At 41.9% G+C, this 24,399-nt stretch overlaps 1 protein-coding gene across 2 annotated transcripts in view; it reads left to right on the top strand.

Annotated features, from left to right (window-relative positions):
* Window positions 1-18,658, top strand: part of CRMP1 (collapsin response mediator protein 1) — a 49,698-nt gene extending 31,040 nt beyond the window's left edge. For both annotated transcript variants that reach the window (XM_054292101.1, XM_054292110.1), the window contains exons 7-14: window positions 2,656-2,724; window positions 4,631-4,751; window positions 5,805-5,961; window positions 10,152-10,293; window positions 11,901-12,071; window positions 13,306-13,485; window positions 15,917-16,082; window positions 17,617-18,658. In XM_054292101.1, coding sequence (XP_054148076.1) covers window positions 2,656-2,724; window positions 4,631-4,751; window positions 5,805-5,961; window positions 10,152-10,293; window positions 11,901-12,071; window positions 13,306-13,485; window positions 15,917-16,082; window positions 17,617-17,708 — 1,098 coding nt within the window. In that variant the 3' untranslated portion in view covers window positions 17,709-18,658. The remainder of the gene's footprint in view (window positions 1-2,655; window positions 2,725-4,630; window positions 4,752-5,804; window positions 5,962-10,151; window positions 10,294-11,900; window positions 12,072-13,305; window positions 13,486-15,916; window positions 16,083-17,616) is intronic.
* Window positions 18,659-24,399: the final 5,741 nt, after the last annotated feature.

Here is a 24,399-nt window from a genome sequence, read left to right as displayed (position 1 = left end):
AAGTTTGAGAATAAGAACTACTGTGATCTTGTAGACATTTCAAAAATGTGTGTTTAAGTATAATCCATGCTTTTAGAAGATGCATCTCGGGATCAGGAAGCTTGGTTCAAGTTCAGAACGTTCCCTTAGAGTGCCCTGCATCTCCAGTACAGTCCTTGCAGGTCAACATGGAAAGAGGCAACCCAAGGACAGCAGCTGATGGTAGACCTCGCACTGGGCTTTCAGAGGCCAGGATCCCCCTCTGAAACAGAAGGGGCAGGTTTGGGTGGATGTTGTTTTGATGCTGCATTGTGGCAGATGAATCTTTGAAGGCTGTTGCAGAGATGTCTCACTGCCCTGATCTCTCCTACGTGCATCGAGCCCCTCTTAGGTCAGTGAGGCTCTGAGTGAGCCATCTTATTTATCTGCTGAGCTGCTTATCTGCTGGCTTATCTGCTAAGGACTGGGCTGCAGAGCTGACAAGGAAATTACAGCAGCTAAAGCTGTCTTTGAGATCTGGACAAGGCAACTCACCTTGTCTCACATCTAAGGGAGAACGTCAAGGGAATGTTTGAGCTGTTGGGCGGTGTGTAAGAACTCTTGCCTTGGGTGTATTTTGTTTTTTCTTCTGGGGAAAAAGCACATCTCCGTCTGCCTGGTTAGAATTTACCCCCTTTGAGATCTGCCTTTCACTTTAACTTTGACCAGAATAACCACTGGGATCAAAAGTTACTAGTGAGGAGTCAGCAGGCACATACAGTGTGGTTGTGTCCTTCCCCCACTGAGGCTAGGTAACAACCCTCATTTGAATTAAAGAGGGGAAAAAGCTGATTTCTCATAGAGTTTAGCATGAATAAAAACTACTAAATACATAATTTATAGCTTTAATGCAACATAAAATATCTAGTAGAATTAAAATTACTAATTATAAGCATGATTAAGTCAATATTACTGTAGGAATGGCAAAATAAAACAAATCAAATGGCATCTCTGGTGTTTTGATACATTGCCCATTAAAATCAAGGCGCACTCATGGTATTGCATATTTGATAGAAATCTATTTCTACTTTTCTACTTCATTTTTCTCTGATCAGCCTTAATATATGGCCATCAAATATGAACAACCAGGACAGAAAAATTATTAGGAAAAGAGGAACTAGTAAATAAATGTAAGTTATGTTATACATCAACATATTTGTTCACCATTGCCACGTTTCATAAAATCAGTCTTTCTCTATGCTTTTATGTAGAATTGTTTGGATAATGAAAACCTCCTGCACATAGGTTTTTTAGGGCTTTCCTGTGAAAATACAAATTTGATCTTGTGAAACAAATATTCTAGTGAATTATCTATATGATAGTTAATTATCACTAAGTCCTCTTACAGGGGGTAATTTATAATATGATCTGATTTTATTACTTCCTTCAAGATGCAAATCTGTCCTACTTTGGGTATCTATTCTGTGCCAATGTGCTATTTTTTCACATGGCTGTAACTTCATTTTATTGCTGTATTTTAATTATCTGAAGTCTTTAACTGGCACTGTTCAGAGTCAGTGCATTAATGATCCAGAGCAGCTGTTTTTAACAATACCTATGAAACCTTATGTTTTTCTAACCAAAATGTTCTTACACAGTCAGATCAATGCAATCCTGTTAATGCTTCTTCAGCCTTGATTGATTGCAGTGAAGGCTAAAGTATATATGAATGTTGACTTTTCCAGTTTTACCAGAGTATGTCAGTAATGTGTGAGCTTTTCACCTTCAGGGACCTGGGATCAGATATTTATTAGTTGACACATTCAGATATGTTCAGTAGCTTCATCCTGGTCTCTAGGGGACATTTCTCTGTGTCACAGAGCCATTACATCACTGAGCTGGGCTCATTAGAGCCCTGTGGGCAGGCCAGACCACAGAGGTACAGTAGCAGCTCTGGTCCCACTTCTGCACCGCTGTCAGGCCTGGACCAACCTCAGATGAAAAGGGGTTGACAACCAGTTTCTGCAAAATGGGAAATAAATTCCAGTAACACTGCTTGGCCTTAATTTTATATTTAAAAAAATATTCTACTGCTATGAAGCAGGATAGTGCAAGTTATGTTTTGACAAGCCCCCATTGATCCTGAGATGGGGTCTTTGATGAGAACAGAGTGCCCTTGCAACTGGAGGGCACTGTTCTGTTTCATAAAAGCATAATTTTAGTGATTCACTGTTAGGAAGAAAGTGTTACAGAAAATAAAAGTGTCATCAATGCTGAAGGTTTAAGAAAGTGCTTTGTGCATTACAACCAGGAGGAACTTGAGCAAGTTAATAGGGAATGGCAGGCTGGAAGTACCCATAATTACCATTTAGTGTATTGGTTGAAGCCCATTCCCTGGGCTGGTGTCGTGGTGTCAAGTAGGACTTTCTGGGGGGCAGAGGAGGTTTCTGATGGTGCAGGCCAATGGCTTGGGGCACAAATACGCTCAATCACACAACAAAGAGCGCTGCTGGCTGTGCTGGTGTGGCATGGGAGCAGTTCAGAGCCAGTGTTTTCAGTGTTCAGTGGGCTTTGCAGCTGCATTTACACTGCCACTGGAAGGGACAGTCAGACCATGTGGCTGCTCATCTCCCTGAGGATGCTGGGTGCACAGGTCTCATCCTGCAGCTGGGTCAGCATTTATCTCTTACATTGCAGGAACAAAAGCGTATTCTGGAGATGGGAATCACTGGACCTGAGGGACATGCCCTGAGCAGGCCAGAAGAGGTAAGGCCAGACATCTGCTTCTCCCTTTGCCTTTTCCAGAATTATTCAAAGTCTGAAAAGTCCAGGTCCTTTCAACTTGTTTATTTGCGTGAAAAGTACTTGCTGCAGCAGGTACATTCCCTTAGTCCAGAGATGAGTGTGTGCATTCCTTGTACACTCAGGAGTCTCACTCCTGCTGCCCTGGGCATGGATGTCCATGTATTTTTTTAAGTGTTACCTTTGTGTTTTGATTTGTGATGACAAAGAAAATGGGCTTATCAGGCTAAAAATCAGCAGTGCTTGAGGGTTAATCCTCAAGAGTAACTGCATTTGTTAAAATGCTTTGGCTGAAAACCTCCTGTAAGATGCATGTGCACATCTATACTGTGCATAGGCATACACCCACATATAGATCTACTTTCATGCTGGCAGATGTATTGGTGTCAGAAATGCAGGCTGTAGAGATGCAAATACATGAGAATGGAAAGTTGCTGTGAGGCAGCTTGTTTTAAGCAACCCCCTTATAATAAAATCTGAGCTCTGGTGTGGATCATCTCAGGCATCTGGAAAGGGTTTATTTAATGCCAAGGAAAATGTGGAGACATGAGAATGCCCCCTAAAGTACACAGCTCAGACTGTTAATGGGATGTGGAGGGCGGTAGTGGGAAGTGACTGCTTTCCTAGAAGACTAAAGAGATGATGTCCCAGGGGTTTGAGGCTGAACTTGAAGAGATTGTTGTGGTTTGCAGATCTTTATTTAACTTCTCCCCAAGGCAAAAGGAATCAGCTTAATTGGTCACATTCTTCTATTGAACTGTTTATGTACTTTTTCATTTTGCTGTTCAACTTCTACTAAAATTATTCTAAAATGACTGAGTTGTTTCCTTTTAATGAGAACAAGGGCCTAAGGAAAATCTGCATTTGCAGTTTCCAGAAAGGAATTTTGCTCAGCTCTAGTGCTGCAGTGCAGGGGCCGTGCCTCCTTCCCTGCTCTCTAAAAGTGCATTTGGGGTTTCCAGAGCAAATGTTTTGATTCAAGTCCTAGGACAAGCTGAAGCAGTCTGATTTAAGGAAAAAAATATTTTACAAAACTGTAAAGGATTAAACCATGTAGTTTTGGAAAGTCTAAGAAGCTCAACTTTTCTAGAAAAACTCTACACAAATTTCTGTACCACTGAGTCACTATTTTCAGTTACAACAGGGTTTTTCGTATTAAAATGCCAATGCTGTGAGTCCATATGGGAAGGATCTGGTATAAAACTGATGGTTGGGGAAAGGAGTCTCCAGAGCTGCTGGGAATCACTGCTCCTCCATCTGAAGATGCTTTCTTTGTGTGCCTACGTCCCAGCTGGCTCCCTGGGAGGAGGTTGCTTTTATGCTTGCTGACAGAGGGGACTTACTGGGCACTGCTTCAAAGGCTTCTGTGGATTATGGGCTAAATTCAGTCCATAGTGCTGAAGTTGCTGTTTGAGAATTCTTTACATTCACTGTCACCATTGTGTAAAGATTAGGGAAGGCTGCTGGGGGAGCACAGAGGTTGTCTCCAAGCAGGAGCAAAGTTTTCTTGCTTTGTTCTCCTTTCAGCTGCAGGATAGGAGTCTTAAACAGGAAGGTGGGAGGAAGGTAAGGAGGAGCTGCATCAGCTGCTTGGACATGACCTTTTCTGGGGTGCAGGGAGCCAGGGAGCTGTGTTTGTGCTGGGGCAGCTGTACCCTGCTAGTGAGTACAGCCTGGCTGTGGTTACTGCTAGTGCCAAGTGTTTGGGGTTGGGTTAGCTCCCTCTTTCTTAGCACTGTCTCTATGGAAAAAGCAGAATCAACCCCTGAAGAGTTGTTGCTGAGCAATTAGAAATATGTCACAGTCCTTCAGCTGATTTTTTTCTTCAGACTGCATTTGCAGTTAACTTTTCCCTCCTTGTTTTGCTCAGCTTGAAGCAGAAGCAGTTTTCCGTGCCATCACAATTGCCAGTCGAATAAACTGCCCAGTGTACATCACCAAGGTGATGAGTAAGAGTGCAGCTGATATCATTGCACAGGCCAGGAAGAGAGGTAAGTGACTTCCTTTGCTCCCCTACACTTTTTTTTGTTGAATAGAAGCTCAGTGAAAAAACCTGTATGTCTTGACCCAAATGACAGGCTATAGGGAGAGAGTATCAAAGAATGGCAGCACCATTGCAGACTAAATATTTGTGTCTGGAAAGGATGAGGGGAAATCTTTTTGTATTTTTAAGTTGAGATGCTCTTCCCACAAACTGCCCTCTTGATGACTGAACTGTAACTCTTCCCTATCCTGTTTTCCCTTTTACTTTTCCCTTAGACTGCTATATCTCTGTTGAATGGAAGGAGATATTTTATTCCTAATGGCACATCCTCCATGCCAGTATTTCAGCTTTTCTGAGAGATGGCTTGGGCAGTGCCCCTGCTGTTAGAGATGCTTGGAGCTTGCTCCTGGCCTTGCTGCTGGGAGCTGAGCCCCTCTGATGGGTGCTGCAGGTCAGCCCTGCTTGCTGGGGCTGTGGTGGGATCCAGGTTACAAAGCACCCAAAAGGCCCTTGTGAGCCTCAAGGCAGCTGCTTCTGAAGCTGTGTTTGCAAGTCAGAACTGTTCTGCTGGTTGGGACTACAAAGCTTACTGAGCAATATGGAAAAGCCAAAGAGCAAATTATTGTCTTGATGTTTGTACTCTTGGAGACTTGGAGTGTGCTGCAGGGGACCATATGCTGCTGTCTGCTGGTGCTGTGCCCAACCTGGGAGTAGTAAAAAGGCATCTGCCTGCTGGAGTGATCCACCATCCAGTGCACTCCAAATTGGAGCAACGTGCCTGTGATTAAAACAGTACAAATTAAAAGTGGGTCTGAACTGTCTCCTTCTGGATTAGAAAGAAAGATTTGTAAATAGGCTGATCAAAAGCATGTAGAGCTCAGAGAGACTCCTGATTAATTTTTTATCATACAGACAAAGCCAGGGCTGTTTAATTTCTTGGGAGCTGTGCTAGCCATGTAGCAATGTGTGAATTATACATGGCTGCATGCATCAAGCAGTGCCATGTGCTGAAGAGAGAGTGGGTTGTACTAAGTTCCTGTCTATCCTTGCTTTCTCCAAGGTCCCCTTGTTTTTGGAGAGCCGATCACTGCCAGCTTGGGGACAGATGGGACACATTACTGGAGCAAAAACTGGGCCAAGGCTGCAGCTTTTGTGACCTCACCACCTCTGAGCCCTGACCCTACCACTCCAGAGCACTTAAATTCGCTCTTAGCATGGTAAGACTTCCTTTTTTTTTTAACAGGATGCTGGTGAGGCAAGTGCAAAAGCCATATGGCATGAAGCGTCTAGGGATCAGCCTGGTTTCCTTTGGAACAGTCTCACACATGAAACAGCAGAGAAAGGACATAGAAAACCTGGGATAGTTATATCCTTTTGCTTAGACTGCAGTCAAGTGAGCAGCCATGGACACTCCAGTTGCTGGTTGGCTTGATAGAGAGGCAATTGCTGGCTATTCAGGAATTAATTCTTTTTCTTTCTGCTTTTCAAGTGATTCCTAGCTGTAAAACTAGATTGTCAGGACTTCAAACTGGCCTTCTCCCTAGTTTTCAGTTTTCTTTAGCTGAATTGTTTCTATATGATGGGATGGCGTCCTCATTGTCCACCATAAGCAAAAGCCTGGTGGATACATCCCCATCTTTGAGACTGGACTCAGTTTTAAGCCCCAGTCATATTTGACAAGCACAGCTCCAGAAATCAGGGCTGTTCCTGAATGCAGAGGTACCTAGAACAAAGAAAAATTTCTTAGGGCAATTTTTGTCAAAGCTGGTGCAGGGCTCTCAGCTGTGAGTTCTGGAAATTGGCTTGTCCTAACTAACTTGTGTGAGTGGCAGAGTTTGGGGAGTTTATCTCCTGCATATTAAAAAATTCTGACTTGGTAGTTTGCCTTCATCTGGGAAGGGACCAAAATCATACAAGTTTCTTTGTGTCCAGTTCTTGCAGGCTTCTTATTTTAGCTTGCTTTGTGTCTTTATGGGCTCTGGGGTCCTCCAGCTGGAAGAAGGCAAACATAAGTGGTACACGTAGAGCAGGAGTGTCAGGAGAAAGAGGCCAGAGTGAATTACAAAGAAGACCGGGGGTTTTGGGTGGAGACAGCTGGAGACTGAAGGCCATCTCTTGACAGGATAGGGATGTGAGCTGACTGCCTTCAGGTTGGCAGGGAGACTTTAATCACTAGGTAGGTGAAAGGAATGTGGACAGCAGAGGAAGAAGTGTCTTATATAGAAAAGAAGATAGCAATGCCTTGCCAGAAACCCAGACTGTAAAACCCATCTCTTAAAGTATTTCCTGCCTGTAGCCAACTGTGGGTCTTTAGCTTCAGCAAAAGACCATCTGCTCTGAAATGTTATAGAAATTAACAGCTGAAGCCCCACCAGGACAGATTGCTAGGGCTGGAGTGAGGAACTCAACTCACCATTCACATCCTCATTTACCTTCATGTGGTGGCACCCAGCTGACCCAGCCTCCCCTTTCTGGGGTTTCCAATGCCCTAGACAGAGCAGTGAAATCTGAACCTTAAAAATGACCATCTTCAGAGCTGCCAGGGAGCTGGGTGGGCACACACATGTGACAGGAAGATGCCATCAGTCAGTGCCACGTCTCCCCTTGCACACGATGGGTCAGGCTCTGCAGCCCAGAGCCCACCCAGGCTTTAACTCAGCTGCTCTAAAGATGCTGCAGTTGGGCTCTGAGTAATGTGTGGCTCTGGTAAGAATTCACAGCAGTTCTCTTCTGACAGTCTGATGGCAAAAATGTTTTTTCCATAACTGAGATTCTTGTTCCAAAGAAAGACTCAGAAAAAAATGACTTTCTTGGTCTGATTCATCACTATCAGCCCTGTAAAGGATGAAGTTCAGTGTGTGTGGGTAAGGCTCTTAGCCAGCACGTGTAAATGTGTATCAAAATGTTTGACTCCTTACTCTGTTAGAGTGGCTATATATGCTTTCTAGGAGAGAGTCCCAAAATAAGAGTATGTGGGTCAAAGCAGATTAGCAAGAACATTTTTAGAATTGGAATACAACAATGACTTTTTAAAACTAACATCAGAAAGACAAACTGAGGACTTACAGAAGTTTTCATTATTCTCCATGCAAAAATGGCTTTTTTTTTCCTAGTGGCTTAAAGTCCTAGATCTTAAATGACAGCAGCTTAGCCTGCTTTCAGTTTTAATACTTCAAATCCATACTGTGGAACTAAAAAGAACTGTGTATTATATCGGTCTGCTCTGCATTCGTGGGGAATTTTATGCAAGTATGATGGTAAAGACAGTATTTCATGTTTCTATTGCACTGTTGATTTGGAAACCAATATTTTACATTCATTTTAAAATCCCTACAACATCCTTCCTTTACAAGCATGCAGCATACTGCTTGTGCTCTTCTCCACAGAAAGCTGAATGATTTGATTTGTTGCTTTTCCACTGAAAAGTTGAATGTGTAAAACCCCATCATGTCTCATGGGATTTGCAGATTGAATTTCCCTCATGAGATTAGGTCCTTGTGTCATCTGTGGGCCATGCACTTGAGTTAGCTTTGATCTTGCATGTTGTGCTGCTGCATTACTGCAGCTGGGATGTGCCACCTCTTGTGAGCCAGAGATGTGAGACCTTGGTGCTACACAGATGATGCGACTTGCCACGAAAACCTTGTTTAAGGGGAAGAATTAGATGATCTGGCATTTATTTCATGATAATCCCTCCTGGCTCTCAGTTTTTTAGTTGCTGTAATGCTTATCCCCCATTTGACAGTAGAGTGTGTCCAGACAGTAACAGTGCTCATGGATTAACCAGGGATGGAAGGATCTCAAGTGACACACTTCAGTTTTGGAAGTCTTCTACTCATTTGACTGGGGAGTGCAGTTCACATCAATAGTGTCATTAAATGTCAGAGAAGAGGGAGTATGGAATTAAGAAAGCAAGCCCTTGTTACCTTTCAGGTGTAGGAATTTGTAGTGTGGTGTCAGAAGTACAGCGTGACCTCAGGGAAGTGGGCAGTGTCACAGGCCTGGCTGTGACAGTCAGGTTTTCTTTGTTATATCAGTGTGTGGAAAGGAGAGATGCCACAGGAAGTTTTGCTGATTAGAGAAGCATCAGAAAGGAAGAAATGGCATTGCAACCTTCTGACTTTATTGTTGTGTTAAAATAAATGAATGTTTAACTGGTGAAATTGGCTTAATCCTATGGCATAACACCAGGCAGTCATTACAATCAAGAACAGCTAAAGCACAGCAGCCTTTTCTGTACTGAATTCATGGGTTTGGCTTCTGCTAAAATCTGGATGGATGGCTTGTGAGTGTGGTGAAGAACCAGAAAAGAGGCCAAGGACTTTTCTCTGTCAGCATTAGGGCTGGCAGCCTAGAAAATGGCATTAGAATTACTCATGTGTGATACTTTTTTCTTCTGTACTTGACTATTTGTTAGCTTGTTGGATCTAGATTTGTAGACCAGAATAATTCAGTTGTTTCAGAGCTGCAATTTTCATTATCAGTTAAAGAAAAAGATGACGGGCTCTTGGGGACTTATGGAGTGATAGAAGGGAAATCATAGTGAGTTCTAATGTGCTTGCCTCCTGTAAGTTTAATCAAGAGCTAAAAATAACACATATCCTGTGGATATTGGAGAACCTTCTTTTTTGACTTTCTATTTTGGCAAGATTCTGCATATGGATTATGTTCTTCCTCCTTATTTCCAGGAGCAGCTGTGATCCACTTCTGCTCTCTGCCAAAAAAAAAATTCTCTTGGCTGAAAAACCCAACCTCTTAAATAAAAGCATTATAAATGGTAGCTCTTATTGCATTTTTCTCCATGCCTTTTTCTGTGTAAGACTCTTCAGTTAGATAAATCCAGCACGTGTTTGACTTGACCTATGCCTTTTGTTGTTTAATTAGAAAACTACCTGAAAAATATTTTTATTTTCTTGGTTCTGTTTTGGAAGGTCAGATGAGAAGTATTCATGTAAGTTTTGCAAGAAAAATACACGTGTAGGAGAGAAATGCAGGGGAACACGTTTGAAGCTCATGACTTTGCACTGTGAAATTTGCCATCATTTTTTAATGTGGTTGTGAATTAATTTATCTTGAGAGTGGCAGACATTTCATACAAGCTTCTGATCATTTCCTTAATCCTAGAGTAATCCTTTGTCCTGGTTAGAGGGCTTTTGCCTGATCTCTGTTGATAAGCAGCCTGGAGCTGGAGGGGGCTGTAATCCAGGAGTCCAGGGTGCTCCTGGGGGAAAGTGGAGATGTCCTGTGCCATTGTTGCTCTCAGTGATCTGTAGCCAGCACAGAAAGGCTGCTGGCATGATTTACAGCCTGTGCCTCTGGTGGCTTGAAAGGTCCATTGACAGCCTGCCTGAGACCAAGGTCACCTTGGTGATGCCTGGTCTAAACCTTCTGTGTGTTAACTCCACAGTGGGGACCTGCAGGTGACGGGAAGTGGACATTGCCCCTATAGCACTGCCCAGAAAGCCATTGGAAAGGACAACTTCACTATGATTCCTGAAGGGGTCAATGGAATTGAGGAAAGGATGACTGTTGTCTGGGACAAGGCTGTAGTAAGTAATAACTCACTTCTATAGACTAAAAGGAAATTGAGTGTTGGCTGAATAATGAAAGCCAAGAGACTCTTGGCCATTGCTTAAGTGACTTTCTGCTATATTTCTGAGAATTCCCTGAGAGAATGCTACTGTGAGGTGAATTGCTTATTTCAAAAACCTCTTCCAGTTTTTTAAACTCAGGGCTGTGTTTCACTTCTGACACTGCAATAGTTTTGTGTTTCATTAGACCTGAGGCTTCCCAGACTCCATTGCTCTATTTTCCCTCAGTGTCAGAGCGGATACTTCTGAGAGATGTGGTATCTGGAGCAATTTGAAGTGCACCTCATATAAATGTGATGAATGAATTGTTTGAATTTGGGAAGTGTCTCATCATTTTTGAAAAATTACAAATGGATGGCAGCTGAGCCTGAGGCTAAACGATGAAATGCTTTGAAGGAGAGCATTGCACCTAATTCATACTGGCATACTTTGCAGGGGAGTGCCGGTATAAGTCAGGAATTTTTTGATGGTTCCATGGATTTAATGTATAATGATATTCTCCCTCTAGTGTCTGTCTCCATGTGCACACCCTGCACACTCACTGCACTGTGCTCAAATGCACATTGCAGGCTGGGAAGTGGCAGTATTTACAGTGCTGTGATGAGCACTTCTCCCAGACTCTATTTCATAACCACTTTATTCAGGGACAGCTGAATATAGTGACAGATATATTGGAAAAAATTGAGATTCCAGGCACAGAAGCAGCTTCAGATACCTGCCATGTAGGAGAAAAGTAGGGAAGCAAGCAAAGCACAGCCAGCTGCTGATACTTTCTTTTTTTACTCCCTCAGTGAGAAGGAGCTGCAGGAAGGGCTGCAACATGGGATTTATAGGTGGTAGCATTCAATCCTGCACCACTACTTTACAAACCTTATATTTTACCAGGCAGGAAATAAGTGTTTATCTAATATTAAAAGGCTTGGCACTGTTGTTCTTCCTTAGAACATTGTTCTTGCTCATTGCCAGGGAAGACCCCAAAATACTCTACTGAGAAATCAAAATGCTGTTCTGTACAGTTGCAATTACCATCACTGACTGCATGCCAAGTTCTATTGGTGATGACATTTCTCCAGGCAAAGACTTCATAATTGGTTGTATTACTTAGATGTATAGATCTGATAATAATGGTAACAGAATGGACTTAATTTGCCAGAAGTGTTCCCAAAAGTGTTGGAATCTTGATCTTTTGTTATATCTCATAATACTCATATGAATTTCTCTGATTTAAAATTGCTTAAATATTTAAATAGAAATTACTATGACTAGCAACAAAACTTCAGCCTCAGTGTGCAGAGAAAGGGATCCCAGATAGCTGAGCACCTTGGTGGTATCATGTGCACTAAGGTTTCACTGGCTGTCCTTTGCAGTGCCTGGAGTAACACATGTATTTGAAAGTTCCAGTTAAAGAATTGTACAGAAAGTCCTGTGTGATACAATCTCTGTTACATGCAACATCACCACATCTATAAAGGGATGCCTTCCAATATCTCCCCAAACTTTCACTACTCTGAATAGTAAATCCTTATTTCATAAGCATTTTTTGCTCAAATAATATTTTTTTTTAGGCCACAGGCAAGATGGATGAGAGCCAGTTTGTAGCTGTCACCAGCACCAATGCTGCCAAAATCTTTAATCTGTACCCAAGGAAAGGCCGGATTGCTGTAGGATCCGATGCTGATGTTGTGATTTGGGACCCTGATAAGGTGAAGACTATAACAGCCAAAAGCCATAAATCGGTAAGGAGGAAATGAAAACCAGCAAGAAAAAGGAAATGTCACTGTTGTTTTTCGGCTGTTGACCTAAATCATGTGAACACCAATAGCACAGGATACACAGGGGTGGGGTAACTGCCTACTCCTGTTCTGAAATGGATAAATGTTTCAGGACATGAGAGTATTGAAGTCCTGTGTTGGAAGCATTGTGATCAGGAAGGATTTATTTTCTCTCTGCATATACCCTTGCACTGTTTATTTTTTGCATGCTTGTGGCAGACCTATAAAGAGGTGTGAATCAGCAGCTCTGCAGCTGAAGTTAATAAGGGAGAATAAAGTGAGAATAAATTTAAAACCAGCTTAATTTTTTTTCTTACCTAAAAAGCACCTGAAATTATAAATGGCATGATTAAATTAACAGTATTGTAAACTATGACAGATTATTAAATGTTTTGTTAATACAGCTCTAATCAGCTTCATGGATGGTATTTTCTGTTTAATGCCAGAGTTTTGCTGTATGTTTCTTTGCCCTCAGTGCAGAGAACCAGTGACTCACAGTTGCTTTCATTTTGACTCTGATAGGTTTTGTGTTGTGTATCCCAAAGTTGTTATCTTGCTATTTAGTGCTTTGGCCTTTTGTATTGGGGAATTCTTCCAAAAGTTTTACTGAAAATCCAGTATTGCATTTTTATATTAAAAGACCAAAGCATTTATAAACCCTTAAAAAGTAAATTTGGGTGATTCAGTTTCTGTCTCTCTGTCTTGGGATCTTTCTGTATTTTCAAGAAAATAATAACAACCTGCCCTGTCATTCCCATTTAGATTCAGACCTTCCTGGGCTTTTCTGGGCTTTTTCAGACAGAAATATGTGTGCTGGCCTCTTTGAAATTTCCTTGCACAATAACAGAAGATGCATGGTGGGACCATGTCCTCTGGTTATCCAGCACCTGAGTCATAATTTTCCTTCTTATTATGGCAATCATTATTTTAAATACTCTGGTTAGGTACAGCAGATTTTCAAAAACAAGTGAAATCCTTGATGGAAAATGAAAAATTGGAAGGAAATGTCTTGTCTTATTTTAAAGGAAAGATCCTTTAAAATAATTTCATATCAAAATGCATTCATTGCTTTTCCTTCATACAACGCAATTTTGTGCACTTTTAATGGCAGTTGTCTAAAACTATGACTACAAATGTACATATTCTAAGTTACTAATGGAAAGAGGACTTGGCAGTGAATATGTTGGTTGATCCTCAGGCCATTGAGTACAACATCTTTGAAGGAATGGAGTGCCATGGTGCCCCTCTTGTGGTCATAAGCCAAGGGAAGATTGTGTTTGAAGATGGAAATCTGCACGTCAATAAGGGCATGGGCCGCTTCATCCCTCGCAAGCCTTTCCCTGAGTATCTGTACCAGCGCATCAAAATCAGGAATAAGGTAATGTCACATCCTATTGAACCCTCCTGGAAGCACTGTAGCATTTATTTTTAATATTGTTGTGCTATTATGAGTCCATATCAGGTGGACTGTGTATGATTTGCTCAAAACTGGTTGCAATTGTGAACGTACCTAACTGAGTATTAACACTGTGAGCTTCAGCAGGTAGAAATATAATTGCCAGCTGACAGAATTGCCTTATGTCCAGCAATGCCTTATTCCACCTCTTTGAAGAGAGGTGGCATAGTGATAGAATTACTTTCAGTTGAAAGTTCAGGAAAAAAAAAAGATTTTTGTGAGGGAGGGTTAGGCAGAGTTAAACCAGAATGTTGAATTGCACACTGAAGTGCTACACTGCAGAAAAGAAAAGCATGTCAGCCAGAGATTCTCATTATATTGGGCATTTCTGAACCATTGTTAGTGCATTTGCTGAGCTGTGTATTAGCAGCATTAATGGCTCAGAAAACTTTTCTCTTCTGTTTAATAAAAAGTTTGGGAAATGACCAGGATTTCACCTCTGTGTCACCTCTGGTTTTGAATTATATCAATGCCTCTCTGTTGAAAACCAGTTGGCTGGACATCAGTTTGGAGTTTGGAAATTGCTCTTTGTCACTGAGCAGGAAAGTCACTGTGTGAGCACAGGTAATGAGAAAAAATTGACTAAACCTTGTTTTTTCTTCAGCCAAACATTTACCACAGGATGTGATACTGGCAGCTGAAATTAAGCCTACAAGCAGGTTGATAGCTTTGATCTTTCATCATTTATTATACAGATTATATCAAGCTTCAGAAGAAGGGCCTGCACTTCTTAGAAGAAAAGGCATTGTAAAAAGCAAATGCACCCACAAATTTTGCAAAATACCAATCAGTGTTGCATTTTTTTTACATTATCCATGTAGATGATACAGGTCTTCTCTTCACATTCACTGCTTAAGGCTTCAGTGCCTGTGAGTGTGACATAAATTAGTGACAAAACCATCAAAATAGTGAAACCAGCACTTCAGAAACAAATATCACAGATTAGGTCTTGTAGCAGGAGTTTGAACAAAATTACCTGGGCTGACTAACCTGTGTTTTGCACGTGGGCCTAGATTTTGGGAGACCTTTGATCCTTGGGCAAGGTCTGCAGACAGACAAGGGGACTGATATCATTGCTCCTGCAGCTCCCTCTGCTGCCTGCCAAGAGGGAGAGCAGATTCATGCCCAAATTTCTTTTCCCACTATCAAATTTTATTCACTGGAAGTATTCAGAAAAATCCATTGATGGTTTTATCAGCTGTTGTATGAACATGTCCATGCACAACAGAGGAATATAGAAAAACTTTTCAAGCAAGGGACTGCAGAACTGAAGTGGCACAGGTTGGCAGTATAAACTTATCCCAGGAGCAGGGATAGCAGTATAAATTCATGCCTTTGTGGGTCCCTGGAAGATGGATTCATTGCTGTGATTGGCAGTTGCTCTCTTCTGGGCATTAGTTTTGGCTCAGCCTGCAACACAGTGGCTCTTCTGAGCCTGATGTCCCTGTCATCAAAAGCAAGGAAAATGCACTGATTGCTTTGAGAGCTGGATCAAACCCCTGTGAATAGTGTCTTTCTATACAGTATTTTAATTTCACTTTTAACCTGTTGGGGGAAATTCTGTGAAACTATAATCTTGTAAGACACAGAATTCTGATGTCTTTGATGAGCTTTGCATTCTGAATTCAGTGGCTTCAGGCTCTTTCTGAAAACTGCAATTGTTCTTAATCAAATATTATTTCCTAGATTCCTGTGATTTTAAGGCCAGTGAAGTTTTTTTGATTGTCTTTTCTAATATTCCTAGAGACCTCAAACTGAAATCAGAGCTCAAATGACAGATACTTTATTGACAAATATTGTCAGATAGATCCTCTGCCACAGTTCAGTGTATAATCACTTTTCTAGTTGATGACAGGAAGCAGAAACTTTAATTTAAAAACTGCCACTCCTTTTCAATGAGTTCTAATAAAGAGAATCAGACCTACAAAGGGGAGGAGCAGAGGAAATACAGGTAGGAGAGAAATTGCTGCAGTTATTGGTATAGTGGGTATCAGCTGTGCTACAACCCAAGTGTGACTCGGCAGCTGAATGGAGAGAGGTGATTGAGACTGATCATATGTGAAATAAACAGCTCACACCTGTTCTTTTGAATCTCACTTCTCCCCTTTGATTTTGAAGGAAGCTTGGTAAGGAACTCTTTTGTCATTCATATATATAAATGGAGAGAGCAAGCTTTAAATTTCCTTTAGATATAAAGCAGACTGCATTTTGCTTTATATATAAAGTGTAGATGCATTTTAAATTCAGCCAGTGCAGAATATAGCTCTGTGCTCACTGCTCTCTTCCTACAGGATCAATAGGCAGCATCATCTGAGCATTCAATGTCTGGATTTTTACTCTTCTCTTGTTTTAGGTGGGAGGACTGCAAGGAGTCTCCAGAGGAATGTATGATGGACCTGTGTATGAAATCCCAGCTACGCCAAAATATGCAACTCCTGCACCCTCAACTAAATCCTCCCCTGCCAAAAACCAGCCCCCACCAATCAGAAACCTCCATCAATCCAATTTCAGCTTATCAGGTAAGTCAGCCTGACTAATGAGAAACCATTTAAAGCTGTGAGTATGGATTACTGGTGATGAATTTCAATTACAATTACTTCTTTAGTCAAATGTAAAAGGACTGTATATAGTCATGTACATGCATATACTTACATATATTTAAGTATATACATGTTTTTACTCATTCATTGCCTAGTGATATTTTACATATTGCCAGATATTCAAAATGTTTTCAATCTGAATTTTTTTCTGTGTCAGTCTTTCACTATTATTTGCCTGGCCCATTGCAATTAGCTGAATTCTCTGGTGTGACTGAAGCCCCTTGGTGGTATGCACAGCTGATGGGACTTGGGTCTGGTGCAACCTGAGTCTCAGACATCTCACAGGCTGCATCACCAGCAACTGCTAGACGTGGAAACCTCAACTGTCCTTGTCCATGGTCATAAACCACGTGCAGAAGTTGTTCATAAGCAGATTGGAGTATTTCTTATCCTCTGCTCTTGGTGCCCAAAACATTTTCCATGGTACATAGGAAACAGACTGGAAAATCATCCTTTGGGGTTGCTGGAAATAATTCTTGTTGTCTGAAGACAATTACAAGCGTGTCAAATCCTTATTCTTCAAAAGTCTACAGCCCCAGTGGTGAATAATACATTCATATGATGTTGTGAAAGTCATTGGATTTTCCCCTTGTGGGAGCTGATGGTGGAGCTTTCCTACTTTACAGATCCTCTCTTCAGAAACTAAATGAAACTTGTGTAAGAAAGTCCTAGGAGAGCAAATATTTTAAAAACCCTTCTAATGGGGTGAAGTATATTTTTGCCCATACACTTGGGGCCATGGTGAGCATATACAGATATCTATGAAGCTATACAAAACAAAAAAAGTGCTTAGAAAGTTCACATCTTAGTAACAACCAATAATTGGGATTTTCATAAGCATCTGAAGCTGTGGTTTCACAGTGCAGTGCTGGATCTGGGTACTAGCAAGGCATCTAGTGGTACAGATTTGATCTGGGTGATGCGAACATAAAATTAGGCAGAAGTAGATTTTAATGATTTTTAAAGGATCCCACACATTTATTACATTGCCTTTAGGAAATTGAGTGTGATCAGGCAATATTTAGCCTGTCAGAAAGCTTGTTGTCCACTTAAGCTTAACCTTTCAGCATTTAAAATGCAGTATGAAGTTTACATCAGCTTGGTGCTCATTTCCTCACGGATTTATGATTGCTAACATCAGATTTACTGAACTGTTGTCCCATGGACTCAGTAGGGACATATGTTCTAAGTCAGTGAGGCAGGTTTGAAAAGTCCCTTCAAGTCAGTGGAAAACAATTCTCTATGTAGGGTGAGCATTAGTCTGATCCTAAACATAAAATTTCATACTTCTCATTGAAGACAGAAATGTGCCTTGAAGATCTGTTCAGCACTTCAGTCAGGCTCAAGAGAAAATAGCTGATGGTGGTGTGAGGGAAGCATAGCCAGGTAAAACCTCACTACTGATGTTTTAATCCCTTTCATAGCTTTGTTTCCTCATTTTCTGTTGTTGCAGGAGCTCAGATTGATGACAACAACCCGCGTCGTACCGGCCACCGCATCGTGGCACCTCCTGGTGGGCGCTCCAATATCACCAGTCTTGGCTGAGAAATGATGATGGACAGAAACACAAGGATGAAGGATCATGGGAATAACGTCCATTCCCTTCAGTATCTGTGTTATCGAGCCCACAGTTTTATTTGGTACTAACGGAAATAAAAAAACAAAATGTCTTTTTTTTTTCCTTTTTTTCTTTTTTTTTTTTTTGTATAGAAAGAGGTGATAATAGTGTGGTGTGTTTGCTTGGAACTACTTGCCTCACAATTGTGCTTTCATGCCATAGTCACCTTAAAGCATGGTGCTTCCATTGCCCCTTTAGTGACTACAGGTTTTAGCTTTGTCTCGTAACTGAATGATGGTTCCTTTGCACCCTCTCGCTGTATTAGAGTAGTTAATGCATGTTACTGAGTTATTTATGCAAGTTGCATTCTGTGAGTGAGTCCCTTTAGAACACATTGCCAACAACTGACTAGACACAATGCCAAGATTAATGTCTGTATTTGAGAAACACCACCAGAAACACTAATGAAGGAAGAAAATGGCCATCTGGAAAGTAAGCAGTAGAGTAGTATAGGCAGCTTCTGTTTAATCTTTAATTTATTATAAACCCAAGAAGCACTTCTCTCAAGACACAGAAACTCACTGGGACACGTAATGACAAATGGTCTCCGTAGCACCTGTCTGTTCCCACTCGGTACATTCCAAGTCTGTGTCCTTCTTGTTTCCATTTTAGACAGAGCCATCAGTTTTACATACCAATGCCATTGCCACCCCTGCAGGGATTTCTCCACCTGGGCAGTAGTGCTCTCCTTCTGCATGAGATTTTTGGTACTTACAGATAATCCAAGTTGCTGTCGGATTTTTAAAGTTTTTTGTACAAATTTTTTCCTTTGTAATCACACGCATTTTTACTTACTCTACCGTATCAAGATCTACTAGTCGTGGTTCAATTTCTGAATTCAAAGCTTGTGAAATAAAGGAAATTAATTGATGGGTAAGCCTCTTGCTCTGTGCTGTGACTCAATGACTGAAAATTTGGAATGGAGGAACTCAAGAGAAATTGTCTTTCAGGTTGACATCATGCAAGAGAAGGAACCTCCTTAGATTACAAGGGTTGAGAAGTGTATAGGTCTGCATATGCATACTATAGCAAGATATAGTATGTCCTATTAAACAGGCTCACAGTAAAAATGTACTTACTAACAATTGCACTTACTATTGAGTAAAATGTACTTACTAACGGTTGGATTCAATCTTAGAGTTCTTTTCCAAGAGAAAGACTTAATGAGACTTAACAAGTCTTTTCACAGACTTAACAAGTCTGTGATTCTGTGACATTGCAGCTGCCTCAGTTTTGCCAAAATGAGACACGAATTAACTTTCTGCCAAAGACCTGAGATCTACATTTTATTTGCCTAAAAAGGGAGCAATTCACTGCTATCATCTTCATCGTAGCACAGAACCAGTTCCCAGTGCTGCACTTTGACCTAAGCTATATTTGACTTCATTGTGGTTTTCTCTGCTGACTGAGCTGTGTCCAGGCATGGCAGGAAAAGAACATGCTGCAGGTAAGGTGAGAGATGTGGACTTTAATTCTCTGAGAGTGAAGCAAATATTTCTCCTTGTCTTTCTGACTCTCTCACAAATTATGTAAAGAAACCTTGTTTTCTGTCACTTTTTGCTTGTGTGACAGTGTTACAGATGCTGTGGGAGGTGTGGGCTGCAGTGGAAGTGGGGTGCTGGGAGATCAGCAGGTCAACAAACCCCTCCCCTTGTGCTACTTTGCCTTTAGCCACACTACAGAGCTGCAGCAGGAACAGTCTTGCAGCCGTGGGGTGCCACTGGAGTGGTTTAACCAGCTGTGCTACACCCACGGAGCACCCATCCATCCCAGCCATGCATCAGTCACTCGGGTTGGCACAGCTCCTGTGGGGCATGCCAACTGCACGTGAGCCATAGCACTTTGGGAAGTAGCCCACCTGAAGCCTGTCATTCTAAACAGGTACACCGTCACCTCCAGCTTGCCTGGGAAAGGAACCACTACCCTGGAAAAATCTATTTCATCAGCTTGGTCTGAAACCTGGCAGCAGAGCTGGTCTGAAGAGCCAGATTTTCCTTTGGCTTTGAGATCAACCAGTGCAGAAACATTGCAATTCAGTCCGCAGTGAACTGAATTGCTTGCTCCCAAAAAAAGGAAAATAAAGCTTTTCATGAACAATCCTTTCTGCTAAGAATTCAAATTCACATTTCATATTGCTTGGAGCATGCCCTCATCCTCAGGCTTCCTTGCTCATTTTATCATATTTTATATGATATGAATTAAAATAAGTTGCTCATTTGGCGGTTCAGGTTTTTTATAGGAAGTAAAATAACACTAACAGAGAAGGCTGAGGATAGAGTACCTGGAAAGACCTATAGCCTAGCAGGTAAGGCAGTCCTGAAATGCCAAGTCTCCATCTGCCTTGTGCTGTTCCAGCCCATTTGCTATGAGTGTTGACAGCCAGCAACAGTTGTGTTGATGTAACCCTGACAGTGGAAATACAGCTGCTTTCTGAAGCTATGTGGCAAATCTGACAGCGTGAAAACTTCCAAACTGCTGGTTACAATTTCCCTGTTGTATTTTGTGCACGTTTTTGTGCAAGTAGCAATGGTTGCTCACCTCCAAATAAAAAATCCACTCAATGTGCGAGGCTTGTCACACTTGAGGTAACAGAAATGATCATTGTGTAACTCATGTTTAGATTCCACTTTTCCTACCCACTTAACAGCATCTTAAACCAAAAGCCCTTTGCCTACAAGCTGGTCAAAGATTCACTGGTTACATGGATTTATTTTTTCACTGTGAAGTGTCTGTGAATAAATACGAGTGGGTGTTTTGAGAGGCATTTCATGGTTCGGTGCTCCTCTGTGAACAAGGCTGTGCCTGTCAGGTCAGTGTGCCTCTCCTGTGATGGCTCCAAGAAGAAGCAGCCTAATCCCTGCAGCCTGGCTGCTCCTGCCATGGCACTGCTGAGGGGCAGCCTGCAGGAAGCTGTGAGTCCTGAGCTGCTCCTCAGCAGCTGAGGTGGAGGAGGCCTCACCTGGATGGTTCCTGTGATTCCACCAGAGAGATGGCACCTGCTGTTCCCCATGGATGGAAAACAAGGCAAGGGGTGCTTCTCTTACCTCCTGGAGTCTATTTCATAGCAATGTCTCTGCCCCTACATCACTCACATGTCCTTAAGAAAATGAAACATGCATTAGCTGGTGCTCCTGAGTGCACGCTGCACAACAAGAAACTGCACTTGTGTTTCCTCCCTTGCAGGAACTCCAGGCTGGGAGATGTGAACCTGGTGAGGAGCTGCTGTTATCTCAACCACAGCTGGGAAGCAGTGCAGAGCTTTCAGGCTTTCTGAATAGTCAAACTTATAGAAATCTGCTGCAGGCTATGACCTTTCAATACCTGATGCAGCTCTAACGATGTAAAGCTGCTCTTCCCTATTGCTTTTGCAATGGTCAGCTTAAAATTAGTCCCTATGACCAGCCTAGGAACTGTCTTTGTTAAAAAAGTGATGTGGAAGGGAAGGCTGGATCCACGGACTGATTTCTGAGCATACTTTGAACCAGTTTATCTTGTGTTACAGTTTGTCTGCTACCAGAGCAATGCAGTTACATGCTTAAATTCTAGTGTTCATAGCAAAGCCTGTTAATTATGATGCTAAGACTATTTTATGATGTACCAAAACTGACAGCTGTCCCAGCCTTTGAGTGTTTCTCTTGGCAATATACTGGTCTTTGTCCTCAAGAACTAAGACCTCAGACTAGACCAGGTCAGATGACCATCTGCTCTGGGCTCCAGTAGCCAAAAACACAATCTTGAAGGAGGTCAGAAGAGCAAGCATACAATGCTAATCCTCCTCTGAGTGCCTGCTTCATTTCCAGTGCTCTGTAAATTCTTGAGAAGCAGCAGCAGCATCATGTACCTGTACTCTCAGTGAATTTGTCTGCCATGCATTTGCCAAGGTGTGTTTAAACCCATGTGAAATGCTGCCATTAATGCCTTCCTGGAGCCAGGAAATGCACAGCTTAATGCACAATGGCAAGAGTGCTGATCTAGTCCTCTTGGCACCAGCTATTTCTTGCCATTTAGACCTAGCATGGTTCTCAAAGACCTCACATGGCAACAGCCTTACAGACCCAAGGGAAGAATTCACTAGTTTGCCATGATTTCATCTTCTTGACATAAACATTTGTCAAAGGAAAACTCTTTGGGGTAAAAAAAATCTACACACATATTAATCTATCAGTGTATCTAAATGTACAATGGCACTAATAACACTGTAGGTGTTACATTTTTTAAAACTAAATATTAAAAATATCTCAAATCTGCATAATTAGAACATCATTCTGGAATAACAGTGATTTAATTCAAGTTGTATCTTAATCCTGCATAATTGTCAAGGAGCTCCACACACAAAAAAAAGTGTGTTTTTATTTCAGGCTCAATAGAACATTTTTTATATTTTGGGTCAGGAAGTGTCCATGAATTCAGTGCTTACATTTGAGTTTTCACCTCCCCTAAAATAATCAGGGATGTCTGAGTGCACCATGCTCTGTTCCTTATTACCCTCCCTGTGACTACTAAGCTACCAATCCTTGTTCATCTACTCTTGGTAAAAAATAAATCTCACTCATCTAAACAAACTGACTTTAGGATAGTTTTTCACCATGGTTGTGATGCACTTTCCAGAAACTTCCCAGATAAATTTCAGTGATGGCAGGAAGGGCTGTTGGGAGAGGAGTATATGGGAGATGGAATAATTTTACACTTGATGTTTAAAAACAGGAGGGAAAAGGCATGACATCTCCCCTAAATTTCTGCAGTGTTTTTGATATGTACCTGTAAAGCATGATCAAACCTTCCAGAATAAAGAGAGGATTCTCTATAGATTTACCCTATAAACTGAGTGTTTTGAGCTGTGACTGGTGCCTAGGTATCCCATTTTCCCCTAGTCTGAGTCTATGACTCTCTAACATAACACAAAAGTTCAACAATATTTACTACAAAGCATCTGCTCTGAGTTTTGTTTGGCATTTTCTGCACTTGTTTCTTGGTCCAGTTAAACCCTTCTTATCCAATATCTGCCTCACTGACAGACAGTGATGGCAAGAGTCACACTGTGCCCATCTGCACATAACATTGAACTTGGGGTATCCACCTGGAGACTCAAGGGGACTGAAGTCACTAACAGGGACAGGACCAGTGGGTGTTTTGACAGGAGATTGCCAATGTGACTGTGGGAGAGAAGAAAGGTCTGCAGAAACTCCCTCCCAGGAGAGCCAGACAGATGGAAGATTGGGAGGTGCCTGCACCCAGACCAGGAGGGACTGGCAGGGATCACACAGAGCACAGGGACATCTCTGGGGACTGGCGGGGATCACACAGAGCACAGGGACATCTCTGGGGACTGGCGGGGATGGCACCGAGCACAGGGACCCTCCCTGGTCCCTCCCGGAGCTCCCTGCCCGCCGGCTCCACCTGCGCGGGGCTGTGAGCACCGCGGCCTGCCCGGGAGAGGGCACTGCTGCCCCACTTTTGGGACAATCCCGTTCCTAATTCACAGAAAAAGCTGCTTCCAGCCGGGCTGGCCAGGGCACAGCACAGGGTAGATCCCACCTGGGTAACCAGGAACCCTCTCGAGTGATTCTATTGCACCCTGAGCGTGGCAGGAGCTCTGCTGCCCTGAGGGGTTTGGAGCATCATCTGTACAAAGAGCACTCAGAGTGAAACATGCTCAAAAATCCTATATGAATGCATTCATTCTGTTACCAAAGAAAAGAAAACAAAACAAAACAAAAAACCCAAAAAACCCTCTCCCCCTCCAAAAAACCCCACCCCAAAAAAATACCAACCAAAACAGAACAAGCGGCAACTAAAATGTTAAAATGTCCAGACTGGGAAGGCAGAGAGATACCATAGAGCTGAAGTGCTGAAATACCAGAATCAAATGCTTGAAAGGGTACAATTTGGAAGTTTTTTTTACAGCTGAGATGAAAATGAACCATGTAACACATGTGTATAGCTGGCATGGTGAACTCGTTTGTACAGCAGCACTTTTGTCTGAGGCAAACTGTGTAACTGATGTAGGAATTTCCATCTTCCACCAAAGGACAACCTTTTCATTAGCAAAATATATGTTTATTTTTGAAAAGGCAGAATACTCCCACTTCATGAAAGCTGTAGGATTGCTTAAATGGAGCAATTTATTACACAACACAGGTGCTCTGTACAGCCAGTAAGAATTCACTGCTTTGCATAACAAGAATTTCCCATAGGAAATGTAATGAGCATAACAAAGTACATTGGAAACAAAAGGGTGCACTTAAGGAAGAAGACTAGAAACTGAAGCATGAAAAGTAAAAGAGTTAACCAGCTTTCCCTCATTTCCTTTAAAAGTAACAATCTGAATTCTTAGACAAAGGCAGAGAAGTAGGTATATAAACATCTTTGTACAAATTTTAAAAAGCATACATAGGACTGGAAGCACAAAAATATAACAAAAGAGAGACCAAATGTCATCTTTTGATCTCTCAGTACCATCTGAAGCCTGTTTACATATTCTCTACATTTTTATCTCCTTTCCTTAAGTCAAAGTAGCATTCACAAAAAAGAATGCTACTGTGTACCACATCTCAGGCTCAAAATAAACAGTACATCACTCTTGTGATGAAACCTTACTGAGACACACTGACCTGTGGA

Source organism: Melozone crissalis, unplaced genomic scaffold (genome assembly GCF_028551555.1).
Source record: "Melozone crissalis strain CALT ecotype California unplaced genomic scaffold, PUWL_Pcris_2 ptg000006l_1, whole genome shotgun sequence".
Lineage (NCBI taxonomy): Eukaryota > Metazoa > Chordata > Aves > Passeriformes > Passerellidae > Melozone > Melozone crissalis.
The sequence above is the reverse complement of the archived record's forward strand: the minus strand, read 5'-3'. Positions and strand labels throughout refer to the sequence as shown.